Source organism: Scardinius erythrophthalmus, assembly GCF_964197995.2.
Source record: "Scardinius erythrophthalmus genome assembly, chromosome: 16".
NCBI lineage: Eukaryota > Metazoa > Chordata > Actinopteri > Cypriniformes > Leuciscidae > Scardinius > Scardinius erythrophthalmus.
In genome coordinates this window covers 19867550-19894923 of record NC_138236.1, presented here as the reverse complement: position 1 = coordinate 19894923, position 27374 = coordinate 19867550, and the positions used below count along the sequence as shown (strand labels likewise).

Sequence of the window (27374 nt, the reverse complement as noted above, 5' to 3'; positions counted from 1 at the left end):
GTTGTTAATCAGGTCAAATGAAACAGCAATCACTGATTATATTTGCCTCTTTGCTGACAGGCCAGTTTACGGTGACAGGATGCGACATAGAGCAACCGTTAAAGACGCAATTGTATGACGTGATAGTGTCTCAAAGCTTGTCTACTCTAGCTACACACTCAAAAGTATGTACTTTTCTTCATAAACTTCGTCATAAACACACACCCACCCATATACTTTAATGCAATAGCTGTATAAATCAGCTTTGACTTCCTCTTCCGGAGTGATATTGTTGAACTCTGCAAGTAGCTCGTGTGTGTGTGGTTATCATGGGCATAAACTCCATTTCGCTACTGTCACACGCAACAGGTACGTATTAAAAATACTGCGTCATAGTTTCACGACAACGGCCGTTTGTGAAGCAGCTGGACACTTGCAAACAACGCATAAGAAATCAACGGCTCTCTTTTCAGCAGTATAGGTCTAACAGTATCGACATTTGCATGTGTACAGTGGAAAGACTTGTTTTTCTGCAGAGGTGACGCAAATGCTGTGCGCCGTCCTGGGTCACTCCGAGAATATTTGTCCAGGTAAACTAAAGTTTTAAGCTTCAACACATACATCAATACATTTATCACTATGATTATATAATAAATATATATACGAATATATAATAATTATGATCATCATCACCTCATGAATATCAAGTTTGTTGTGTTATCAACGTTAGACGCTGCAGACTGCGGGTGTAGCTGTTTGGCTAGATACTTTAGCAAGACAACTATGTGACAGATTACTGTCATTATGGCGACCTGCGGATTTGTCAGTTTCTTGTAATTGCTAAACTACATTCTCTGTTGAAATAGGTTGCCAAACTGTCGTGCAAAAGGCACCTAATACTTTTGGTTTAGTTAGCCTATGAACAGATTACTGTAAAGTTCATATTTGTAAATTAAAAACGAGTGCACTGCCTGGTACTCCGAACATTCACAAATTAAATAGCAGCTGAGCAAAGCTACTGCATAAATGTAAAATGTCTTGTTCAGAAGAACGTGTGTAATAGGATCTAACGTTGTACATTTGATAGCCTACTTCCTGTAAGTAGTAGGACGTTTCCTTTATTTCCTCCTATTTAAAGTATTAGCTAAATTTAACTGATCACATTATACATTACATATCATTATACACACACATACACATATATATATGGCACATTATGTATGTGTATATATATATATATATATATATATATATATATATATATATATATGGCACATTTTATATATATATATATATATATATAAATAAGAGAATTATGTGCCATTTATATATTTTTTCCCCACATGTTGATGCATTTGAACACATTACAATTTTCTACATTATCAAGTGTTCAAATCTGTGCTAATGGAATGTCATGTAATGCAGGTATTTGTCATCTACATGGGAATGGGGGACATGAAGACACCAGATTTTGATGACCTACTTGCAGCGTTTGACATTCCAGACATTGATGCCAAAGAAGCAATTCAGTCTGACACTGATGGTAATCATAATGAACACAGTGGTGCTGTTGGAAAGGAGAGAAGTGGAAGTCCATGCCTAAGACCCCCAGACAGCCCTGAGGGTCCTCACAATGACCCCTCCATGGTCAGTGTGATTGTAAAAAACAGTGTACATTCTGATGACAAAACTGAAGAGGATATAACTGGAGACTTTCTTGGTGTAGATGCATCACATGAGTCTCCCCGGAAAGGTCCCAGAGAAGATGACCTTATGCCTTCAGATTCATTCATCTATAATGGACTCAAAACAATCTCAGATGAGGCTACAGAACCCTCTCAATCACCAACTCTAACCCAGATGCAGACCAATGGGCCACTTTGGTCTCTCTCTTCCTCTAGAGTAACTAATGATGACAACCATGATGGCACTTCACCTAAACACCCTGCTAGCACTTTCTCCCCGCCTCAGTCTTTACCCCTGACTGATCCCCCCATCTTATCTTCACATTCAGTTAGTTCAAATTTCCCCCCCAGAGTTGATTGTGAGGCAGCACAACCATTAAATGGCACTTTGAGGGCAGGAGTCCGCCGCCATTTATCTGAAGATGAAGAATCTGAACCAGATCTCGGTAGCCCTGCACTCGTCATACAGGAGAGCCCGGATTCCCAGCTGTGCTCTGCTCCCAAGGTACCACGAATGCAGCGGTCCCCTTTAAGTGTGTTTCAGCTGCCCTCTCCCTCGTCCCCTTCCTTACCAGTAAGTAACACTCAAATTGAGGAGCCCTCTGTCCAGCCTCCAACACTTCTACAAAGCAGTGTCAACCCAACATCAATGACCTCCAAAAATGATTTGCCGGCTGAAGAAAAAGACATTGAGCACATAATCGAGGAGCGAGATTCTCCTGAGAGCCCTGAGCCAGAAATCCCTCAACCTTATATATCTCTGCCCTCAAATCAGCTCGGAGCCAATGAGCCAGAACTGAAGGAGAGAAGAGAAGAAGCCCCTCAAGATCAAGTTATTGACATGAGCGTAAGTGTGCAGGAGAAGAGCGGTCTTCACACAAAAAAAGATGATGATGGAGCTGAGGAGACGGAAGAGAAATCTACGGAGCCTCGTTTAGTAGATTCAGCCTCTGAAGATGTCACCAACTCAAGCAAGACCTCCGCCAAGCCTCTCAAAGTGAGAATCAAGACTGTCAAATCGTCTGCCGGTAACATCACACGTACGGTATCTAAAGTGGCTCCCAAAGGAGGGGCCTCCAAAGGTCCTGGTGGCTCCAAAGTTCAGGCAGGGGCCCGTAAGTCAGTCCACAGGATTCAGAGATCTGGCGCTGCTCCTCAAGGACCACCTCAGGTGACAATGTTGCCCGTGTCCACCCTTCAGGATGCCAGCACAGCTATGTTATTTGCAGCCAGCAGGGCACAGAATCAACTGGCCACCACTCTCTCTGCCACTGCAGTTAACATCACTAGAACTTCAACCCTGCCATCTATCTCTTCATCCATGCCTGGGGCTAACATTCGCTCTCTGGCGCAGAAAACGATGAATGGGAACCCTGGGACAGCCAAACCAGCCTCCATTGTGAACAGCCCAGGAGCTGTGATCTCACGCAGCCAGTCTAGCCTCGTCGAGGCCTTCAACAAAATCCTCAACAGTAAGAATCCACTGCCAAGTTATCAGCCGGACCTCTCCACCATGCCTCCTCCTGAATGGGGTCTTCGATTGCCCTCAACGGGATATCGTTGCCTTGAGTGCGGGGATGCGTTTGCCCTGGAGCGCAGCTTGGCGAGGCACTATGATCGGCGCTCTATGAGGATTGAGGTGACCTGTAACCACTGCTCCAAACGCCTGGCCTTCTTTAATAAGTGCAGCCTGCTGCTCCATGCACGAGAGCACAAGGAGAAGGGACTGGTTATGCAGTGTTCACACCTCGTCATGAGTCCTGTTAGTGTGGAGCAGATGATTGGCCAGCAGGAGACCGTGCCTATAGGTTTGTGTCTTTATCTGTGTATTTATAGATGCACTAGGAAAAGAAAAGTACCTTTCCTCAAAATTAAGAAATACAACCACTGAAAAAAACAAACAAACAGATTTTTTACTTTATAACAAACAAATTACAGATATGATGGAAAAAAGGTTCTGTTCAATAGCTTAACATTCTGGCTAGCGTACCTCAGATAAATTAACTTACTTTTTTTTTATTAATGGCATGTCTTTTTATATATATCTTTTTCTTTTTCTGAATTATTTGAGACATGGACCTATTAACAACTTCCAACTTTCTCAAATAGTGGTTGACAGATCAGCTTTGCAAGATGGAGCCTTTGTCATTGAGAAAAAAAAATATTTATTTATTTATTTATTTATTTTCAATATAAATTTTCAATTGGATTGAGATCTGGATTGTTTGCTGGCCATATCATTGGCCAATACAGATTTGTGTTTCATCACTGATTATCACTTTCATCCAATCATCCACACTCTTGTTGGTTTTTTCTATGCGTAAATCACATTTTGTTCAGCCGGTTTATTACAGTTCTGTCTCGAACATTGACTCCTGTTTCCGAGCATTTGTTTTGTATTTTCTATTGAGTTTTCTGTTTTGAAACTTCTTCCTTGGTCTGCCTGTGTGTTTTCCTTTTATAACCTTCCCATTTCGTTTATACTTGCACCATATTTTAGACACAGCTGACTGGGAACAGCCAATTTCTTAGGCCACATTGAAATTCCTTGTAGAAGTAGTTTTATCATCCTTTCCAGTGTTTCAACCGACAACTCTCGTTTGTTGGGGCCATGTTTCCTTTCAATTAGCCAAGTCCAGCAGCTTGTTAAGGTGTGTAAGCAAGCACTCTCTTTTAAGCTGACTAATTAGCTTATTTAGACTTAACCAAGTATTTGTTTTCAAAATGGAAATTAAAAGATGATTCCATACATTTTTCATCTGCTTGATCTGGAAAAAGACATGCCATTAATAAAAAAATGTGAGTTTATTTGAGGGTTTCATGAAGCCAGAATGTTAAGCTATTGAATTTTATATTTTGTAATATATCTGTGATTTTGTTTATTTGCTATAATGTATAAAAGTGTTGTGATTCCATCATTTTTGCCAGGGGTTGTATTAAGGTTTCTATACACAAACCAACAAGACTTGTGAGTGAGTTAGTAAATACTTTAGGTTTGTACTTTGCATTGTGCAAATTTTGGATCAGGAATTTTCATAACAAGGAGGAACCACAGAAGTTTTTACAAAATGTTTTTTTAAGCGTTAACTTAAGATATCAATTAAATGTATTTAACAGCAAAAAAACAGTACCATTCATAAGTTTGGGGTCAGTCAGATTTTTTAAAATCAGAATTTATCAGTAAAGACATTTAAAATGTTACAATAGATTTATTTGATTTCATCAAAGATTCATAAGTATCACGGTTTCCACTAAAATATTAAGCAGGAACTGTTTTAACATTAATAATAAATGTTTCTTGAGCACCAAATCAGTATATTAGAATGATTTCTGAAGGATCAAGTGACACTGAAGACTGGAGTTTTTTTTAAATGCAATAATATTTTACAGTATTACTTTTTTTTTTTTTTTTTTTATCAAATAAATGCAGCCTTGGTGAGCAAAATGAAAAGTCCTAAAATACTTTTAAAAATGTTTAAAAATCATACCACCTCCAAACTTTTGAATGGTAGCGTATATACCTGCTCTTATATTTTAGGAAATTAGTTCTTTGCAAAGGGATCATCATATTTCTGGGTCCTTGGTTTTGAACATTTTGAAAACCTGAATGATGTAATTTGCTTCTTAATTTTAAGTAACCACGTGTCTGAACAAAACATTATATTTATAGAACATTTCAGAAGTAAAAATAGACAAACTTATAGTCATGCTATAAGTATCAGTAGCCAGTGTGCACACAGGGATCAGGGAGCAGTGTAGAAATCAACCAATCACTGTCTCTGTCCACAGGGAATCTGTGCACTGCAAAACAAAGGACTTAAACGTTTAAGTGGAATAATTCAGCTGGGGCTTGTTCTCTCTGTACTCTTTTTCAAAGGACAGTCTCTGGACTCGGTGCATTGCTGGCTAATCCTTTAGGGAGATGAACAGTAAATGACATTAGGTTAACAGTGCTGTAGATAATTGACCAATAATCTAGAATAATACGTTAACCCATGTCCATTTCAGAATGATTTAGCTGATGTGTGTGTAGTATGTGCTTACTCTGTTTCTATTACAGGTATGCTCTCTCCTGCTCTGCCTGCCCTTAAAGAAAGTGGTGGCCAACTGTCACAACCTTCTGATAACAGGTAACCACACACTGTCAGATCATGTTTATTTCGTTTTTATGCTTGAATTAATTAGAAATAAAAGAAAAAGTAGTCATTCAAATGAAATTAACTAAGACTGTGGATGTTTGAGAGATTAATATGCTGTTTGGTATTTTCAATGTTGTCAGCTGTCCAGAGTGTTGGAGTCCATTCAAAAGCATAGCAGAAATAGCAGCACACTTTCAAGAGGTGGATTCTGGTGTCACCGACATGGTGAGTGAGTGCATGTGTGTGTATCAGGACTCGATTTGCATTTGCCCCTTTTAACACTTTCACTTATATCTGATAATAATATTTACGAAATGATAACATTTTGATTTCTCTCTAGTGTTGTATGCAGTGTTCTCCTCCAATGCCACTGTGGAACTCATGCAGTGCTGCAGCTCACCGCCGGTTACATCAGCAGCTCCCTCCACTGGTTTGCCCTGAATGTGGTGTCATCTGTCAGCTTCATGACCTCAACACCCACCTGAGTCAAACCTGCCTGCACTACTCACGTCGCCTTGGATATAGGTATCCACACATAGTGATAACATATACTAGTAAATCCCTTGTTTTATCCATTGGTTAATGAAGTAGCTATTTCCTCTTATCTGCAGATGTGCCTGTTGTCATTTGGTGTTTGGAGGAGTGAATAGTCTGAATGCTGTAAAGACTCACATGCAGACGGCTCACTGTGAGGTCTTCCATAAATGCCCCTCCTGCCCCATGGCTTTCAAGTCTTCCTCTGGTGCTGAAACCCACTGCACCTCCCAGCATCCTGAACTCCCTGAGACGGCTAGACAGTCCAAGTAAGTGTAAACTGTGTGTGTGTGCGTGTCAGTGTTGGGAAAACCACATTGCAACTGCAGCCACGCCACAAGCTAGTCACTTAAAGTAGTTATTATCTACACTATATATTAAATTGAAGTTATTTAAGGGAACGATATATTTTATATATTAGCTCTAAAGTTGAAAGCATCTAACTAAATATTAAAAGTTGCAAGGATTTAAACTCATGCATTTCGGCATGAAATAAGAGTTGAGATTAGTCTTTTCATCTCTATTGTGACAACTGATTGAATTGGCTTCTGGAATGACGAAAATTTTAGGACAGGACTGGATTTCGTCCTCGGGAATTGATTGGATCGTAGAAAGTTGGGAGTTGCTAACTAAATGGAGGCAGATCTGAATGTAATTTTGCAGTCAGTTGTGGAGTATACTTAGTCCCACCCTTCGCCGAGACATAATAAACTTTCCTTTATAATAAACACTGTAACATTCTTTTAAAAAAAAGTTTAATTGTCAATCTTGATTTCATGGTGTTTTTAAATGTTTGCATAACTTTTTTTGAGGTGCTAATAACCTTTCTTTTTTGTGACAGGGAGATCTATAAATGCGTGATGTGTCGGACTGTTTTTACCCAGAAGGCATTACTCAGTGTCCATTTTGACACTCACTTGGTTAAGCAGAAGATGCACGTCTTTAAATGCCCTGACTGTAACAAGCTCTTCACGCAGAGAAGTTCCCTTCTTGAGCATGTTAAGGTTGGTTTTGTTCAGCTGAGACAAAAATGAGCTCCATTCATTGATAAAAAATTATAAATGTTTGACCATAATGTGTCTCTAGGACTCTCACAAGGACATTTATGACACATCGGCACAGAACAACTTGGTAAAGATGGATAGCTCTGATGGGGAGGAGTGGGAGCGGGATGAAGACAGAGGAAGAGCGTCAAGAGAGGATGGGAAATCCGCTGCTCCACATATCCAGAGCTGGAGCTGCTCACAGTGCCAGAAGCGCTATAAAGAGAAAGAGAGCTACATCGCCCATATGTCCGAGCAGCATGGCAAGGTCAGGACGTCATCAAGGATGCATAGACAGAAAATCAGATTACATACTTTGTCAAAAATCCATATTTTATACATACCATTCAAAGGTTTGAATGTGTACATTTTTTTCTTTTGGAAAGAAATTAATACTTATTCAGTAAAGATGCATTAAATTGGTCAAGTGATAGTAATGACATTTTATAATGTTACAAATGCTGTTTCTATTTCTTTATAATTATTCCACTTATACTTTCTCTTCATCAAAGAAACCTGAAAAAGAAGAATCACTATTTACACAAAAATATTAAGTAGCATTTTTTTATTTTTATTATGATAACAATAAAAACTGTTCTTGATCGTCAAATCAGCATATTTGAATGATTTCTGAAGGATCATATTACACTGAAGACTATATCAGTGTCTTAAGAAAATTCAGCTTTTACATCACAGGAAAACATTGTTTTAAAATATATTGAAAAAGAAAATAATATTATTTGATGAATAAATAATGTAACACATAATGTATTAGGATAACATTTAAGTAAGCAGAATTTACAACAGTACATGATATTTTTAAAAACATTTTCAAGCCATAAAAACACGTTTATGATTTGTACTGTTTTCGTCCTTTGTTAAATTTGAATGTTTTCTGATTTGTCCTGAAACAAATGAATGTATTAATGGTTTATAAAAACACACTGACTTTGTGACATTTTTGTTTGAAGGAGCTGAAGAAGTTTCCATGCACTCTTTGTGAAGGCTCCTTCTCCTCATCCTCAAGTTTAAGACGCCACATTCGTGTCAAACACAAAGGAATCAAAAGAGCTTTTTATTGCCAGTGAGTATAAGACATATGTACCGTAGCCCCATGAGGTATTTAGACACTTAAAATGTATGAATGTCTAGGAATTGCATGTAAAACAAAATCAAATATCAAGTGCCATTTGAAATCAAATCATGTTAGACCTTTTCTTACAACTACCATCATTTTTAAGTTCGGCTTAGTTCAGCAGTGCTCAGTTTCACCAGTGTTTCTCTATTATTTATCACAGTTTTATCCAGGCATAAATTGACAAAAAATGTTAAGGTCCTTTAGAAGTTATTTACTGTTGTCTCTTGTTGTGAAGACTTTGTACAGGTGGGAAGAGGAGTTTCAGCAGTAAGCTGATTCTTGAGAAACATATCGAGGCTCAGCATGGTGGAGACAGACGAGCAGCCAAACAAAGACAGGTAAGAGCTCAAATACACTGTCAGATTGACATAATATGTCCAAAACCATGACAACCTGACAGTGATTTTGTTTGCTGAGGGTCACTGTAACATTTGTCTCTAGTAGGTGTTCCTACTGCCAGATGCCTTAATGTTATTGGTGAATTGTGCAACTGGCCCAAGCTTTCAAACATTTGATTACAAATGAGATATTTGAACACCTCATTGTGTCGGTGTTCATTTGCATGAAGTTAAACTTTTCACAAATGTATCGAGTCTTTGGACACACTGTAAAAATAAAAGTTCACTTAAAAATAAAAATTCTTTCATCATTTACTTACCCTCAAGTTGTTTCAAACCTGTATGAATTTATTTCTTCTGTTGACCACAAAAGAAGATATTTTGAAGAATGTCAGTAACCAGACAGATGATGGACCCTGTTGACTTCCATGGTATTTCTTTTTTTTTTTTTTAAATGTATGGTTTTAAAAGTTAATGGGGCACATCAATTGTCTGATTACAGTTGAAGAAATTCATACAGGTTTAAAACAACTCGAGGGTGAGTAAATGATGAAAGAATTTCAATTTTTAAATGAACTATTCCTTTTAGGCTCGTTCACACCAAGGATGATAACTATTGTTGATAATGGCACAGAGAAACGATATCATTGGAATCACTTTCAGAATGATTTTTTCCAGCTGATGAACTATAAAAAACATTGACACTAGCCATTCAGAATCCATCTTGCTTTAAAGAGCTTGAGCATTTATAGTGGTATGATATAACTGCTGCGCGAGCTTAAAATAAACATAAAATAAACGAACATTATTGCGCATTGGTGTGGACGCTAATATTGTCATCATTATAGTTATCGTTCTTGATATGAATGAGCTGTAAGGCTCATTGAAAGTGAATGGCTTCCTGTGGTTTTGTCACTGCAAGTCACTTTCAGTATTTTCAACTCTCAGGCAGTTCCTCAAATCACAGATGCAGCTGACAGCTCATCGGAGCACGATGGTGCTACTTTGGGCGGGGCCTCAGTTGAAGCAGAAAGCCAACTGGCTGAGAGCAGCCTGACCAGACATGGCAAAAGAGTTAAAGAGGAGCAGGAAGCCACGGGATTTCGCTGCATGCCGTGTGGTTTTGCCACAGAGGACAGGGAGGAATTTCTCCAGCATATTGTCTGTCACCGTGACGGGGGAAGCACCTGTCAGTGTCAGCAGTGCGGGGCGTGTTTCGCATCCGCTTCCTCCCTCAGCAGGCATCTCTTCATCAGCCATCGCGTGCGGGATTCCCCCTCTGATCACACCGAGGCGTCTCCGGTCACTGGTTTAACTTCTGGACATGTGACCTCTGACTCTGCAGTTGCAGCAGGGTCCCCGGGGTCACCATCGAGTGTAGGGGGGACACAGGTAGAGGATGGGGAAGGTAAGCACACCTGTAAGGTGTGTAGACGTAACTTTAACAAACCTGCTGATCTTAATACACACTTCAGAACTCACGGCATGGCCTTCATCACCGCATACAAGACCGACAAACCAGCGTAGAGAGACAGGAAAGAATTAACATGAAGATGAAAACGTAAAACCTAACAAGAACATGTCTTGGTCATATGCCACCCCAAAATCAAAAAACGTAAAATAAGAAATTATATTTTACATGAAGAAAAATTTAGATTTTATTTTTTTCATGATATTTATTTTTATTTTGTGACATTTTTATTTTTAATTTAGTAAAAGTTAAAAAAAGAGATATATTTTATTTTTTATTAAGTAATAGTTAAAAAAAGATGGTTAATTAATAATTTTTTTCAATTTATTTATATAATTTATAGGCCTTTATTTATGCTGATTTAAAATAAAAATGACAGCATCACAGTAACATAACACACAATAACAAATTATTCATTATTAAAATCTCAAAAGTAAAATGTCCAGATGCACGGTTTGGCAAAAATAAAATAAAAAATAAGAACGTGCTTAATTTTTATGAAAACTTATGAAAATATCTTTATGAAACATATAATTTCTTAATTATGTAGTTTTTTTTTTTCGATTTTGATCGGGGTGAAATGTGAGCAGTGTTTTTGTGAGATTCAGCAGAAAGCGTGTGGTATGTATTAGTGGGCAATATAATAGAGAGTCTGCAGATTAATAACATTTAGGTTTGTCGCAGGGTTTTAACACTCCACATTCACAAGCTAGACAAATACGCTGCGTTGGGGCAAATTGTTATTACATGTTTGTAATAACATGTAGTTACTCTACAAGGCCAGTTTTTGTCAAATCAAAATGGAGGGGAGCCTGTTCTCGAACAAGTAATCCATTAGAGGAGTGATTTAGGTTCGATCAACCTATTAAGTGATCAACAAGCTCTTAATTGATCTGAGAGGTTTGGGGAAAGGGCAAGACACTGAGCATGAGTCATGTCTTTGAGTTCTCAACATATTCAGAGGGTCATGTTTACCAGTCCTGCTATATTTCTGTGCCTACTGATTCCATTGTGCAAACAAAAAAAATACTGTCCGTTTCTCTAATGCAAAATGCAGCTTACTAAAAATAAAATACTGTAATTACTAACGGTTTAGCATAGCCAAATGATCCCTAATCAGGTGACTCCTTTGTGCTTGAATCATTATTTTTATGTTTAATGTCTGTATTTCTTCTATTTGTGTTTCCATAGATTCAAATCAGGAAACTTGCTGAATAATTGCTGATCTTTAGAATGAGAACGAAATAAGTGCCTTCTTCGTTTAGTCTTAAGATTCTTTAAGACACGATTACACTTAAAGGCCTCAGATGATCGTTTCCTCACTGGAGGAATTTGTTGTGTGTGTGTGTGTGTGTGTGTGATGGAGTTAAACATTTATATTTTTATGTTTGTTCTGGAGTTATGTTTTATTGGTGCCTTACTCATTGTTTTCTGGTTTTCTTTTTAAAGATGATTAATAGAGCTTTGTTGTAATGTAACCTCTTGCGTTCTCCTTTTTTTTTTGGTTTTCATATTGATTTTGTTGAGATAAATAAAAACAAAACAATAATGGCTAAATCATTTCTCAATGTCCTGTTATACTGTATATACACAACTGATAAAACTATAAATCACTTCACTTGGAAACTACTTATTGTAATACATATATACATTTTAGCCCAGATTCCAGAGACATAAATCTGTGTATTATCATCTGAAATATTCAAAAGGATGAATTGAAATCTCATTTACTTGTTTTTCATTAACCTACACTAAAGGCCCAAATCCTGCTTGTCAAACTGGAAATGTTGGTCATGTTTAAAATGTTATTTATTCCTGTGATACAAAGCTGGATTTTCAGCATCATTACTCCAGTCTTCAGTGTCACATGATCCTTAAGAAATCATTCTAATATGATCATTTGGTGCTCAAGAAACATTTCATATTATTATCAGTTGAAAACAGTCATGCTGCTTTATATTTTTGTGGAAAAATACATGTATATTTTCAGAATTATTTTAATAATAAAAAGAACAGCATTTATTTGAAATTGTTTTTTGTAACAATGTAAAGTCTTTACGATCATTATTTGCTTTACTGTGATTATTGATTTAATGTGCTTGCTGAATAAAAGTATCAATTTCTGAAATAAAATAAAATAATAATAATACTGACCCCAAACTGAATGGCATGTATTCTGGAATTTTGGAAGACCAAATGTTTTTCCAAATGAGCTCTTTGACGATAAATGAGGCGTACTAGCCATTTTGAATAATTTTCATAACTTCCCTTTTAGCCAACAAAGACAAAGTAGGTGAGACAAATCACACAATTTTGTGGCCTGTGCACCTGAAGTAAGGTTGGTATGAACTTATAGTCATCAGAAGCAAACCAGTGTGTCTGTTACACCACCTGAGGGTGTGAAAATCTCTGGTTTGACTGTATTAAAATTTCACACTTACTCTCTTTACAGATGAGACTTTATTAACCTCATGTTGGGGTATAAATGATTTGAATTATGCTACCAAAGAACACAACCTCTAATACAAACATTTAACTGGAATGAAATGATTTGATAACAAAACTACAATTTAATGAAGTATTCACAGTATCAAATATCTCTCAGAATAGTAATAAATCTGCATGTGAAAAGATCTAAACAGCAGTATTATCAAATATAGTTTTTCTATAAAATACATTTAATGGGATAGACCCCAGCCTTATCAAACCCCTACCTCACCATACTATATTTGGCTTTATTTTAAAGTTAAAATGTGCATTCAGTGACTACGTTTTAAATATCATTTTTAAATATAGCAATTCTTAAATGGCCAGATACTAATCTACTGGTTTACATGATCATGTGAATCTGCCATCTGACACATGCTATATCTGTGACCTTTGACCCTTCTTCTTCTTAGAGAATGTATCCAAGTAACATCAGCACGATGGCCTGCATGAGGAGGACACATCCTGTCATGCTCTCTACTGCTGCGCCTGGCGGAGGAAGAGAAACATATCTATAAATTTAAGACTACAATTGTTTTTATAATAAAAATGCAACTAAAAGATCCAAATGTAATCTTTATCTAAAAGATGTCCCCCCCCCCCTGTTTTCACAGACAAGGCTTAAGTCTAGTCCCAGACTAAAATATTTGAGCTGTTTTAACTGAAAGCAACTTGCACTGATATATCTTAAAATATATCAGCGCCATTGTTTTGTCTCAAGATGCACATCAGTAAGGCACGTTTATAAAAGCTACTCTAATGTCCTAATTGAACTAAGCTTTAATCCTGGCTTAATCTAAGCCCTGTCTGTGAAACTAGGCCTTACATTTTTTACTGAGTCACAATGTGTACATTCTTGACTATGACCAGCACAGATTTTTCCAACCCATTCTCACAGGAAACCGTAACTATTTTAGGAGGTGGTGATTTCGTATGAATTCGTATGATTTTTCAAAGAAAATCATTATGAAGGACCGCCCCTAAACTTACCCATCACTGGGGTTTAAACAGATCGTACGTCAACATACGATTGACATTGTACGAATTTGCCACCGATTTAGCAAACCGTAAAATAGTTACAAATTGCTGTGAGGTTGTGTTGGTTTTTCAAACAGGTTAAAACCTTCTCCTGTCACTCGCCTCCTTTTAGTGGCAGTGGGGCAGCTGGGACTGATCCACTGGAGCTTGTACTGGGGTTTCCAGTGGACACTTCAGCACGTGCAGTATTCAGACCCACGGCTTCATCCAGTGCAGACTTTTGATCGACTCTCAGCCCTGCGCGCTGAGCCTCCGTGACCATGGCAGCATTTTCAGGACCCAAAGCCTTCAACTGGGTGACTGACATTGCCTGAACACAAATTATAACAGTTCTTTGGGCGAATTCCAAATGGCGTTTTTGCAGCCTTGAAGGACACTGAGGGAAGGGGATGCCATTTGAGGGGCATTTCAAACAAATGTGAACACCTGAATCCCTTCACGAATGGCCTTTCCCCAAGTCCGTTAGCGAAGGGTTATTTTATCGATTGCCTCACAAATTGCTCACTCTAAACCGCTAAAAAAGTATGTTCTATATAGTACTATTATATAGTAGGGATATATGCGATTTAATGAGGAAATTACAGTCATTCATTGCTCCCTTCGCCAAGTGCATTCCAAACGGCTTCATTATGACACTCAAGTGCCCTGCTCACTCCAAAGGCAAAGGGATGCTCACTTCCTATTGGAATCCGCCCATTATTATTGAATGAGAGCTAACCCTAAACTGAATTGAGCTAGATGACCACTGTTTTCTGCAGTGCTTTATAGCTGATTCGACTTTGTGCCATAATTGAGGAATTTTGCAACATGGACACTTTGAACTGACTCAAAGTGAATAACAGCACTATTGTCCTCTGTAAAGCTGCTTATAGCTGAATTGAACTCATTTTCACAGTTATTGAACTGCATTGAATCAGCACTGAACCAACTTCAGCTGAATAATGACACCATTGTCTTTTTAGAGTTGCTTTACAGCAGAAATTTAAAAAAAATCCCATTTTGATGACATTGATAATTATTTACCTGTTTATCACTGTGAAGCTGCTTTGAAACAATCTGTATTGTATAAAGGTGACTTGACTTGACTTAACTTAGAGATCAACTCAACTGCAGTAAGCGATTTTCAAGAAACATTGTTGAACACTTGATATTTAAATAGAAAAATAAGATTGCAAAAAAGAGAGAAAACTTACAGCTAAGCGATCCGAGGGTATGAGAGGGATGGCGGACCGCTGAATGAATGGCATGACGGATGAATTTAGACGTCCCAGCTCAACAGTGCTTAGACCAGCTAGAGAGACATTCAATGACAAAGGAAGTTCTTGCATTTTAAATGTAAACTATTTACATATTAAACTTAGTAGTAGTAGTTGTCCTCACCAAGGATGTTGCCCATTTCACTAACTTGAGCTTCAGTCCAATTTTCTGGCTTTCCAAATGCAGCCACTGCCTTTTCCTTAAGACGCTCTCTAACGTTCAGAAGACAAGAAGCACGGCCCACCGCCTCTACTGCCTCCCTGGTAAAGACACATATCACAGGGCATCCCAGTGACCAGGTCTGTTTACAGTATTTGCTTAACAGTAACAATGTTGTGCTGCAGTGTACATAAACAGTTGAAAATGAAAATATAGCCACAAATGTGCAAGTACTTAAAGCTGGTGGTATTGAGCTGATCAATCTGGGCAGGTTGAAGACCACAGATAAACTGTCCCAGTCCCATCATCTCCAGATGTCCTAGTCCAGCCACGCTGACTCCAGTCGCCCTTTCAAAAGCCTGCCAGATGGCTGTCCTCTGCAGAATCCATCACTTTCAGTATTTATGTTCATTTGTCTGCTTTGCTTATTTTTGTTTTTGCATTTTTTGTATATATTTAATCTATGCTAAATACCAATGATTAAATAAATACTCTTTCAAGGCTGCATTTATTTGATCAAAAATACAGTAAAAACAGTAATATTGTGAAAAAAAAAAATTACAATTTCAAATAACAGCATCATTACTCCAGTCTTCAGTGTCACATGATCCTTCAGAAATCAAGTTTCATATATGCTGATTTGGTGATCAATTAACATTTCTTATTATCAATGTTTAAATGTAATGTGCTACTTAATAGTTTTGTGAAAACTGTGATGCAATTTTTTGTTCATGAGTCTTGAGAACAAGTTCATTTATTTGAAAAGGAAAAATATTTGTACCGTCACTTTTGATCAGTTTAATGCATCCTCAGTGAATAAAAATATTAATTTCTTAACTTTTGAATGGTAGTGTGAATAAATAAATAAATACATATGCTTCCTGTCATAGCATTTTAACCACGTTTTAAATATAAATTCTAGATGCTGTGACTGAATGTGTGCATGTTTGTATTACCTGTGTCTGGTTAAAGTTGCAGGCAGTCAGCATTTCCAGAGTGTCCATTGAGGCGATGCTGAGGTTGCCCAGCTCTTCAGCACTGAAACCCTGGCAGATGCATCCCAGTTGAGTAATCTGGGACTCATTCAACATGGACACTCTGCCCCATGCCTGCAATAAACAATAGACATTGTCTCTGACCACTGCAGTCCAGATGTAAATGTTTTTTAGATTCTGTTGTTGTGCATATATTAGAATGTAATATTTTTTCTAGACTTTAGCAACCTTAAAGTGTGTGTGTGTGTGTGTGTGTGTGTGTGTGTGTGTGTGTGTGTGTGTGTGTGTGTGTGTGTACCTCCACAATTTTTGCTTTGAGAGCAGCCAGTTGTTCTGTGCTGTAGTTGTTTATCTCTCCTAATGTTGGCACGGCATCTTTAAAAGTCTGCATGGTCATTTTACTGAACTGGGTGGGAGTCCAGTATATATTCCCCTGTTTTAGGTCCTCAATATAAATGAGTGTAGGCTCTAGAGTAGACATCACTGTGAGAGAAACCGCCACTGCCAGAAAGATAAAATCATTTCCACTATTGGTTATTCTCGTAGAACAATATCATTAACTGTCTGGTTTCACAAAGACATTGTTTCTCTACCATATTATGCACTTTCTGGCCCACGTACCTTCACGCTTCCTGCGATTTTGTAATGTGCTACTCGTTTTGAGCTCAAAAAGTTTGCGGCGAAGGGCAGAGAGATCAAGCCAAGAGCGGAATTCCTTTGGAGGAGGAACCACAGGCTGACTGGGCAAACTATCCATCAGATCTGACAGATATGACTTCAGCCAGCTCTGCAGGACAGAAGAGCAGGACGGAGGGGTGGATTGGTAAAAAAAAATATATATATATATATATATTATTTTGTAAGATTGTGGAGAAAAATAACTGTCAGTTTAACTGAAATAACATCTGCCAGTTATAAATAACACATCTGTTATGGTATGGAGGACTAAAAGTACCATTAAAAAATAAAATTAAGGAATCAATTATTAATTTATATGTATTAAATGTAAATAAATAAATCACCTGTAAAATAAATAAATGAGATTCTTACTTTGGATGGCAGCTTTTCAACAGCAGTGTCATTAAGTAACAAAAGAGAACCAAGTGCTCTCATGTCCACCTCTGACCAGTAAGCAGGATCCCTTGTTTAAATGAAAAGACAAATATATTATTAACACCAATGCAAAATGTCTAATTCCAGCACAGCTGAATGCTTAAGGCTGGAAAAAGGTGGCTGTTTAATGTAAAGATTTTTTTTTTTTCAAATATTTAAAATGCTCTTGTCTTAAAGCCACAGTAGGCATAGCCTCTTTAACAATGAAAAAACAAAAGAAAAAAAACAGCAGGGATGTGAGATCTGAGGTCTGAGGTTATGTGTGAGATTGTGGGTTGTGTGAACCCATTGTGGTTTGTGTGATGCTGTTACCCATATGTGCCTGTGAGCAGTCTGAACAGATGCTCTCTGTGCTGTTGTTGGATATACTGACAGGAGGCGAGAGCCTGCAGGGTGGAGTTCAGAGTCGCAGGGTTCAAAGAGGAGATCCAGGCTGGGTCTAACTCACACACCAGAGGGCCTAGAGTCAAAACCTCTGCTGCAGACAGAACAGACACATTCCCCTTCTGCACAGAAACAGGATACAGATTAGGCAGCCTGCAGTAGTTCCTGTCAGGAACATAACACTTACATACAAGACTTACATTTGATTATTCAATATCTGTATGCCTGAATACTGTTGATCTACCTGAAAAACTTAAACTTAACTGTTTGTTTAATTTGTATCTTTGTTCTGTTACATTTATTTGTAATTCGTTAATCTTATTTTATTACGGACAATTTACTAGTCTTTAATAATATTTGAACTTTATATTAGTCAGGATAGTTTTTGCTTTGGTATTGAAATTGGAATCGAGAATTGAGAAATTTCACTGGTATCTAAAATCTTGGTGTCATAACCTTATTACAATACAAAGTTTTTAGTCAGAAGATTTATTTATTTTTGCTTTAATCCATGAAAAGCAGTGCAGTGAAATGCAAAATGCATTCTGTGTGAATGGCCCCTTAGTCTAGCATATTTTATTATAGCAAACTCACATTAAGTCTGACTTTATTCTGGTATTAATGCACACCATAAAATCAATTCATGATGGATAAGTCCCACCCTACATTTTTCCTGGTTGAATATGCTGTTTTACTCAGAAATGCGTCACATTACAGCAGTGAAATGGGTTGCAAACAGCAACATGTGGGTTTTTTAGACATGAGAAGAAAAGCGTGTGCGTGTATTACCAGGCAGCCAATGGCTCTTCTGGTAAGTGCGTAGCGTGCCGGAGAACTGTTTGGCAGAAAGGTCAGGTTCACTTGCGTCATCTTCTCCATGAAAGCAGGACACACAGCATCTGACAGGTTTTGAATCTTCTCCACTCTGAACGTGTCATGACAGCATGGATACGTGTGAGAGGGGAAAATGAAAGAAAAAGAATATCCCGCCTGTCTTAGCATATGATTTCAACTTAGTATAAATTGAATAATTAGTAAGAATTTAAATGTAAATGTATGTTAAATTGCGCTGTTCTGTACTTACGGTAGATGGATGAGTAGCAGAGCTGGGATGGCCTGGAGCTCAGAGTTTTTAATGTCACTGAAATATCCTGGTCTCTGTTCCTCCAGACTTGCAAAAAGTTTTTGAGCTGCACAGCGAATCTGAGAATGAGAATCAGTTTTTTATAGATTTGATCATGGAAAAGTGGCAGAACTGATGAAAGAAAGTGTGATGTTTACCTGAACCCTGGAGAGCCACGCGCAGGATTTGTTAAGTGTCTGTGCCATGTCCAAAGCATCAGTTCGATTGATTTTTCCAATCATTTCACAGGTGACACCTTGTACAGCCTGACCTAGCTTTCTGTTGAAAACACCGTGAGCTTGATCAAGATACTGCTTCTTATGTGGACAACATACGTTTTTATTGTTAAATATGTGTTTTATAAAAGACCAATTAAAAAATAAGAGGGATTTATTTTTATGCACGATGCCAGTTTCATAAAGCGGGATTTAAATTTATTTATTACAAAATTTCATTTAGTTATTATTATTTTTTTTATTTAAGATTTTCTCTCTCCCATTTAAAAATGATTCTTTAAGGGCTATGTAAAGTTAACTGTGTTATGTTGCAATCATAAAAAGTCTTACCGTAATTCGCTAAGGTTGATGTTATTACCCAAAATCTTCTTCAAAAGGAAAGCCGACTACACAGAGAGGAAAAAAATAGAGAAAAATGTATGGAATTGTAATATATTTGGATTTTTATGTGACTGTCTAGTTTGTGTACTTGAGCAGGAGTCCAGCCGCGTCCCTGGAGCTGGTCCACCGAGCTGAGGTTTGCCTTCTCCAGCGTGGACAGAGACAGAGAAGAGAGGAGAGAATCTGGCAAGCCTTTCACCAGTTCAGATGCGTTCACATCACGGCGGAACTGAGGAGTTGACAAAATCAAGAGAGAGAGAGAAAGAGAAAAAAAAAAAACTCAAGGAAGAGCCATAACAACTTTCATTAATACTTTTGTGGTCACTTGAAATTTACAAACAATAGAGCTTTTCACACTTGAAATAGTTAACTCTAAACCCCGGGTTAAACAGAATCCTGGGTTATCTTCCTTCACTTTTCACATTACCCATAATTTACCTGGGGTCAACAATTAAACCTGGGTATTTCTAAGATGTCTTTTCACACGGTTCCTTCCTCCGTGGGAATGGAGTGAGGCCGGTGACGTGAATGGCCCTCGAGTCTCATGGAGGAGGTCCGGAAGGATAAAACAAGGAGTGGCGACAGTAAAGGACGAGAGAGGACCAGGCCTGGAACTTTATGTTGTTGCTTTGTGTTACTTTCATTTTGGTGTTTGTTTATTTTATGATTAAAGTTTATGTTGAACATTTGCTGGTTCCCGCCTCCTTCACTGAACCTTTAACATTGCTACATCTGGTTTAATGTTCTTATTTGCATATTTGTGGTGTCAGTGTCACTGATTGGCCGAACGCTGAACGTGATATGCATACATGAAAACTCAAGCATTGCGCATCCTCATAATATTGCAATGCAGACCGTACGGTACTATCAAGTTTATCCTGACTTTTTGGACTTTAAACGTAAGAATAAATCAATCTCTACTGTACTCCAATTGTAGAGTTTTCTGTCACCTTTTGACATATCTCCCCTCAAACGCTATGTTTATACAACACACAGTGTTTCCATACCTGTCCAAAGCATGTGAATATGAGGTATAATATTGGTTGTCCGTTGCTATTAAGCATCTAGTGGTAACATTATAACACCGCATTGTTTGGCAGTGCAGGGTCAACACCTCAAAAGTGCTAACCTTGCTCCGGAGCAGGGTTTCATAACCCCGGGTAAAAAGCTGTGCTAACCCCAGTTCTAAATTACAAGTGTAAAACATTGCTTTTACCTGGGATAAAAAGCAGTGTGTAGAATGACGATAACCTGGGGTTAAGTGCAGTGTGAAAAGCCGTGATAAGAGTTTCTTTCTCCTTATCTTTTCCATCACTTTCTAAACAAACTCATCTGATTCTTACCGCGTCCAGTAATGTTGCTCTCTGAAGGGAAGACATCTTCTCACTCATAGTTTCCAGGGCTTCATTTCCCAGCAGACCTTTTGCCTTCACATTCTTGAGGACGGCACTGGCCACCCCTCTCACCATCGAACCCAGAGACAGCAGCCTCTCACTACTTATATTCTACAAAAGAAAACATTCTTGTGAAAACAATAAATGGGTGAATCAAGAAACAGAAAACAGCTCGTATAAACTGAACAGACAAATCAAACCTTAGTAGCTTCTAACAGTTTCTGAGCCAGAGTTTTAGCTTGAGCTGGGCTCCATTTGGCCTGGCTCAAGCTGCTGAAGATGCTGTTCAGGTCCTCAGAGGTGAAGCGGGACAGCTTAGAGAGTGGAAGAACAGACACGGAGGATCCCAGAGACTGGAGCATCTCAGGAGAGGAAGAAGAACCATCATCTTTCCCCAGAATGTTCTGTACTAACTGCCTCTTCACCTGAGGGAGGGTTGAGTGGAATGACAATAAGATTACAGCTACGCTACAAATATTTAGGAGCAGCAATGATTCAATAAAGTGGCAGTTCTGACCTTGTCTATTTCAGAGTTTTTACAGGCATCAATCTGAGACAGCAGTTTTCTACTAAGATTCACATTCAGAGACATTGCACCATCAAAAAAACAAGCCAGAGAGCCCAATCTGTGAAAACAGAAAGAAGTTGATGAAACAGGATTGAATATGTTTTGAAGATGTTCTTCCATATAGAGTAAGGGAGAATCCATGGGCTAAATAATAAAATAAAAACAAAATTGCAACTTGATATCTCACAATGTGACTTTATATTTTACAACTTTGTTTTAAAAAATTGCGACATTATATTTCACAGTGGGGATTTAAATCTCACTTTACATTTCATATGGGACTTTACATTCTCCAGCCACTTTATTGGGTACACCTGTTCGACTGCTTGCTCACAAATATATAATCAGCCAATCACATGGAAGCAGTCCAGTGCATTTAGGCATGTAGACATGGTAAAAAACGATCTTCTGAAGTTCAAAATGAGCATCAGAATGGGGAAGAAAGGAGCTTTTAATTCAATTTTAAGTCAGATTCGCATCAAGGATGTGCTATCATATCAATATGTACCAGAATTTCTGAGGAATGTTTCCAGCACCTTCTTGTATCTATGTTATAAAGAATTAAGGAAGTTCTAAAGATTAAAAGGGGGTCCAACCCAGTACTAGTAAGGTGTACCTAATAAAGTGGCCAGTGACTATGTCTCACAATTGTGACTGTGTTTATTACAAATGTGACTTTATATCTCACAATGTGACTTTATTTTGGTAATTGCAACTTCATTTCACATTTCACAATGTGGCTTTATATCTTGAAACTGCAACTTTGTTTCTCATAATTCTGACTTATATTTTAGACATCTTATAACTTTTTATAACAATTTTCAGCTTTTTCCTTGTTATTGTGACTTAATGTCACAATGGAACTTTCTGTATTGCAGTGTAACTATATATCTCTTGTTATTGCAACTTTATTTCTCACAGTGTGACTGTCTCACAATAAGACTTTATTTCTTATTTTAAACTTTCGAGTTTTTAATCACACGGTTACTCTTTTTTTTTTTTTTTTACCACTGAGCTGCAATGGCTTCCAGAAGAATCAGTGTATCACTTCTGTTAACTCGAATATCATTTACCAAATACATTCACTTAACACAAACTCATGATGCAGATCCTAACCTGTCCAAGTTTTGAGTGAAATTGTCACTGCTGGAACACTCTTGTTTCAAGCGTTGAAAAAGTGTCCGGCCCAGGGCGGGCTGTATGCCAATAACATTATGAAAAGATGGAGAGAAATCTGGAGTCCTGAAAAACTCACATAGCTGAGAAAGAGAAAGATTATCATAGTCATTGAATTTGTTGAGTTATAGGTAGTTTTGGATTTAGATTTAGATTATGTTAGTAGTGTATGGCTGGCTCTGAGACACAAATACCATGGAACAATACAAATAAAAGTTATGATGTTGGTTTGCATGTCATGTCACAGATACGGACCTCTTCTTTAGGGATGGTCTTTACTTCCTCAAAAGGCAGCCGGGATAGGAAAGGCCCCATCATTGCCAACATCCTAGCCTTCAGCCAGAGAAGTCCAGGAGGACATGTACGGACTGCAGTTGAAGATAAAATAACAAAGACAAAGACAAAGAGACAGACAGACAAACGTTGAATGATCGCTTGCAAAGCACTCTCTAAGTAAAAAAAGAATGCAAATAAATAAAGAAATAAACAAAATAGCTCAATAATATTATAAATAATCAAATAACTAATAATAACAATTTTAATGTAATTAATAATTCTCCTCTCTTCATATATCTGTATTGTTTATCTTTGGTGTTTTCCACTCTTCTGTTTATGATCCACTGTATCATTGCAGTTCTCCATAACTCTCTTATCTTTCCACCACACGCTTTTCTGTCTCTGTATTTGCTATATTTTCTTTCCCAATGTTCCTCTCTACCTCTTCAACAGTTTGCCATTCCATAAATTTTTTGTTTTCAGTTCTTTCATCCACTTTTCTCCAATTTACCATTAATTGCATGATGGTCAGTCGCTTCAGCACCAGGTCTGCTCATCATAGACACCCCATTGACTGATGAGCCATTTGCTACTTTAGTCAAGAGAATTGTTGAACAGATTATTTGTCTTAGATTAACCATACATTAATATTATATTATATTACAGTACATTACATCAATCACATCATGTCACATTTATAATGATTCAAATCTGTTTTGATAAAAGCTTATAGGTTACTCAAAACTTACTCATGGTAGGTTTTTCAAGTGGTTTAGAAGGCAAGATGCTGGAGGCAGGTGCTTTCAGACTACAGTTAAATTCATTTTGTGCAACTCTTTCTTTGACCCACCCTATAATCTCATTCCTCTGCTCCTCAGACAGAACGCTGAACATCTCACTAAACACCTTCATCCTTGAGCATAATGAGGGAGGTGAGATGACAGACACAAACAGGGAAACAACATTTTGCATCAAAATTATAGATTAAGGTAAAGGTATGCCATAAATTCAGTCACTTGAATTTAATAAAAAGGAATAAACTTACATTTCAGCCAGGTGAGAGCTTTGTGAAAATGCTGGCAGAACAAAGCTAGATGGAGACATTGTTTCTAAGAAAGGTTTAGCCGCCCATAAAAGCTTTGTTAGATCCTCTTTGCTGAGGGATGTTCCATTCTGCATAATGGCCAACCAGGAAAGAGGAGCCACGAATGCCCGCATTAAACAACGAGGGCTCTCCTGAGAGTGCAAATGTAAAAAAGAAGGTAGAGAAGGTATGTTAGTCCTTTTGCCTCCAAAGAAGGCAACAAATATGAGGCACTGCCAGATAAGAGTTACCAAACTTAAAGATCAACTTAATTAACTCTAAATATGTTTGGTCTTATATTATATTATATTATATTATATTATATTATATTATATTATATTATATTATATTATATTATATTATATTATATTATATTATATGTTCTAGCACTAACCGTAGTGTTTCTCATGAGCTCAATCATATGGCCCATGTTGGTGCAATTCCGCATCTTCTCAGCAATGTCCTGATTTTATTGTAGATTTCCCATCAGGATGAACATAAAATAAAGATAGAATAAAGATATATGGGTATCTTCCTGTATCTCTCTCTGTATGTAAGCATATAGATTTGGCAAACAATGTCCATATCACTTACCTAAATATGAAAGAACCCTATGAATGTTTCACAAAGTGTCTTTTCTAAAGTTACAAAATGTTCTATCTAGGCTTTGGGTGAGAGTTAGTCTTGTAGTAACTAAGTGTCTTTAACATCAACACAAGTAAATTGGAAGTCCCTAGTTAGAAAGCTACCATATGAGTGTGTTTGGAATAGTGAGTTACCCAGACTGGGCCCGTCTCATCTGCCGTGTCATTGGACTGATTGGAGAGAGGGATGGAGAAGGATGGAGAGAGTGAGGAGAGAAGCTCTACAAACATAGAGATGGGGCTCTGCATCATCTGGTTTTGTGTCTGTGCATATGAGCTGACAGATGAAAGGGAAAATATGTGGACGTTTTCCATGCAATGAAATGGGATCATTAGTATTCAAATATACACCTGGCAATATATCATCAGTTCAGTGGCAGTCTACCTGTTCAGCGAATTGTCCATTACAGGCACATGGTAACCTAAAACAAAACAACCACATCATTTAACAAAAGACACAATTCATGACAGTGAAACACTCTCTCTTTATGACTGAAAACAAAGGGAAAAACATTTGAGAAACTTTAATTGCAATCTGATTTCAAAATATCAAATTGGATTTATGATGAAAGATGAGTAGATTATGATGTCTAGATTAATACATTTTGTTCAGGGCGTGGGAGACCTCAAATGGAACTTCTTTTTTTTTCCAGCTGAAATATGCAAATATGTCCTATACAGATTTCCTTGTGCACTTACATTTGCATATGGTTTATGTAATATAGCTCTCTACATAATTTATTTTATTAAGTACATGCAGGTGCAACACATAAGTCATTTTTATACCATGATTATGTAAGGCTAAATGTGTTCAAACTAAGAGATAATGGCAAATGTGGCTGTACGCCTTCTGACATTTTACCTTTGTTGAAGCATGTGATCATCTGTCAAAAAATAAAAGAAAACATAATTATTAAATTATGAAACAATGTAAGTGGAAAGTGCAATTTGTTCTTCTGAATAAGACTTACACACACACAGATATGTATTGTTGGTTAATGACAGGATTTTTTCCCCTTATCAGACCCAGACATTAAATATTTAAACATGAAAATCCATAATTAAAATATATAAGTAAATGAAGATAATCCAAACACAGTGTAAAAAAAAAAAAACATTTCAATGTTTCAAAAAATTATTTATGTACATTTTTAAGGTAATCCAAATATTTTTAAGTTATCTTGAATTCAAAACAAGACTGTTAAGAGCATGACTGAAGTAAAGATTCATGTAACAAGTCATGTGATGGAAACAAAGTTAAATATCGCTTGTGAATCTCAGGTTTCCTCAGCTCTCAGTTAAGTATTGTCTTTATGTTTCGCTTGTTAAATACTAGTGTTTTTGCCTTCTCCTGTTTGATTCCATATTTTCTTAATCAAGCTGTAACTTTGTTAAATAGTGCAAAAAATGTAAAAAATATTATTTAATTGTGTCCGTATAATAATTGTGGACATATAATATGCTAGCGATTAAATTAGCCTCAGCAAGACAAAACAGTCAGTGATTTTATTCTGAAAAATTTCATTTCTGGTTCAGAAAATAGTGTTTCAGTAGTGCCTATAGTTGAGGAAACACCTATTTACCCTACTATAGTGTTTTCAGTATGAGATGCAACCAATGATCTTGTGGTACTAAGTTACCAATTTCTTGGCCATTTCCCTGAAGTCTGCCGGTAGTTTGGGAAAGTCTACTGTTGACTGGTTACGATCAGGCATCATCACATCCTGGGACATTACTGTATAGAATAACAAAACAGTACACACAGAACATTTATGATGAAATTAACAAGCTTCACTCCAACAAGCTTCACAAAACTCTGTTTTAGATTTAAATTATTAAATTTAAAAAGTGTGATACTATTCAACTAGTTTACCTGTCGCCCATTGGATGAGAAGAGAGAGGACCAAACCCTCTCTATAAAACCCCATCACGTTGTTCCCCGTTCTCTTTCTCCAGATGAGGCTCTATAGACAATATTCATTAGAAGATTTCAATTCCGCACACGGACATAATAATCATATTGGGTAATGCTCTTCTGCATATACTGTCTCTAGATATCAGTGACAGCTTTATTATCTGTAATGTCATCGGACGCAGGTGAATCACATGTAGACAATCCAGACATGATTACACGCAAAACAGTTCCATTCAGTTGCACTAATGTTTGCATAGCTTGCGTTATTAAACATACAAGAACAAAAATTAAACTGTAGATAGTCAAATCATTTATGTAATGCATAGGCATGATATTTGAATAGCAATAAAATACATACAAAATAATAGGATAGAAAGTCACTGGGTACATTAAATGGAGATGATGTAATTATTTTATAATTTTAACGCAAAAACCAGAACCATACCAGTCTCGTCCTGTTTTAAAGCATCCCTGTAGGTTATATGTTGTTCTCACATAAACTTGGATATATGTTCCAGTGTCACTATGGTTTTTGTAGGCATGCCAACTGACTCTCAGGTACTGCATGTATCGTTCTCACATCTACCTGTGAGGATTTGGGATGAGTGCTAGGATACTGCCAGTGTGAGATCACTCTCACTGGAATACAGCTTGAGAAAAACAGCCTTTACTTCTGACCCAGCTACACCACAAGGCAAATCAGTACAATTTTACCGATGATTGGGTTTCCTTTCATTTAAAAAGCTTATTTGTTTTGGCCCTAGAGTATTATGTTGCTCCACAGAGTATTTTCAATTAATGAACTGAGCCCAGATAT

The 27374-nt window shown here is 37.3% G+C and overlaps 2 protein-coding genes across 4 annotated transcripts; one reads left to right on the top strand and one right to left on the bottom strand.

Moving 5' to 3' along the window:
- The first annotated feature begins 127 nt into the window (after window positions 1-127).
- Window positions 128-11886, top strand: znf687a (zinc finger protein 687a). Of its 3 annotated transcripts, none has more exons than XM_081389015.1 (12): window positions 250-348; window positions 493-569; window positions 1405-3472; window positions 5725-5794; window positions 5944-6028; window positions 6144-6328; window positions 6415-6606; window positions 7179-7341; window positions 7424-7648; window positions 8352-8464; window positions 8754-8856; window positions 9805-10530. In XM_081389015.1, exons 3-12 carry the CDS (start codon window positions 1420-1422, stop codon window positions 10381-10383), a joined length of 3768 nt encoding a protein of 1255 aa, XP_081245141.1. In that variant the 5' UTR covers window positions 250-348; window positions 493-569; window positions 1405-1419; the 3' UTR covers window positions 10384-10530. The 3 variants fall into 3 exon arrangements, with proteins under 3 accessions (XP_081245140.1, XP_081245141.1, XP_081245142.1); XM_081389016.1 differs by adding an exon at window positions 11519-11886 and having other exon boundaries at window positions 254-569; window positions 9805-10264; XM_081389014.1 differs by having other exon boundaries at window positions 128-569.
- Window positions 11887-12775: 889 nt separating this feature from the next.
- Window positions 12776-26697, bottom strand: otoa (otoancorin). Its single transcript, XM_081387930.1, has 29 exons — window positions 26516-26697; window positions 26283-26377; window positions 25505-25526; window positions 25028-25064; window positions 24778-24919; window positions 24393-24461; window positions 23960-24150; window positions 23664-23827; window positions 23426-23506; window positions 22894-23006; window positions 22579-22721; window positions 21412-21520; window positions 21095-21319; window positions 20844-21005; window positions 19589-19729; window positions 19450-19505; window positions 19042-19162; window positions 18845-18963; window positions 18550-18685; window positions 17689-17882; window positions 17314-17404; window positions 16885-17050; window positions 16562-16764; window positions 16225-16377; window positions 15503-15645; window positions 15233-15369; window positions 15046-15143; window positions 13955-14162; window positions 12776-13303 (listed from the first exon to the last, which is right to left on the bottom strand). The coding sequence occupies exons 1-29, from the start codon at window positions 26568-26570 to the stop codon at window positions 13224-13226; spliced, it is 3654 nt and encodes a 1217-aa protein (XP_081244056.1). The 5' UTR covers window positions 26571-26697; the 3' UTR covers window positions 12776-13223.
- Between the last annotated feature and the right edge of the window lie 677 nt (window positions 26698-27374).

Excerpts from the sequence above, each read along its gene's own strand:
- znf687a (XM_081389014.1), top strand. The coding sequence starts at position 1,420 with ATGGGAATGGGGGACATGAAGACACCAGATTTTGATGACCTACTTGCA. Across the intron at positions 5,795-5,943 it reads TCACAACCTTCTGATAACAG|CTGTCCAGAGTGTTGGAGTC; the intron begins GTAACCACACAC and ends CAATGTTGTCAG. Across the intron at positions 7,649-8,351 it reads TGTCCGAGCAGCATGGCAAG|GAGCTGAAGAAGTTTCCATG; the intron begins GTCAGGACGTCA and ends TTTTGTTTGAAG.
- otoa (XM_081387930.1), bottom strand. The coding sequence starts at position 26,570 with ATGGGGTTTTATAGAGAGGGTTTGGTCCTCTCTCTTCTCATCCAATGG. Across the intron at positions 23,007-23,425 it reads TGACCATCATGCAATTAATG|TCCGTACATGTCCTCCTGGA; the intron begins GTAAATTGGAGA and ends CTTCAACTGCAG. Across the intron at positions 21,320-21,411 it reads AAAACTCTGAAATAGACAAG|GTGAAGAGGCAGTTAGTACA; the intron begins GTCAGAACTGCC and ends ACCCTCCCTCAG.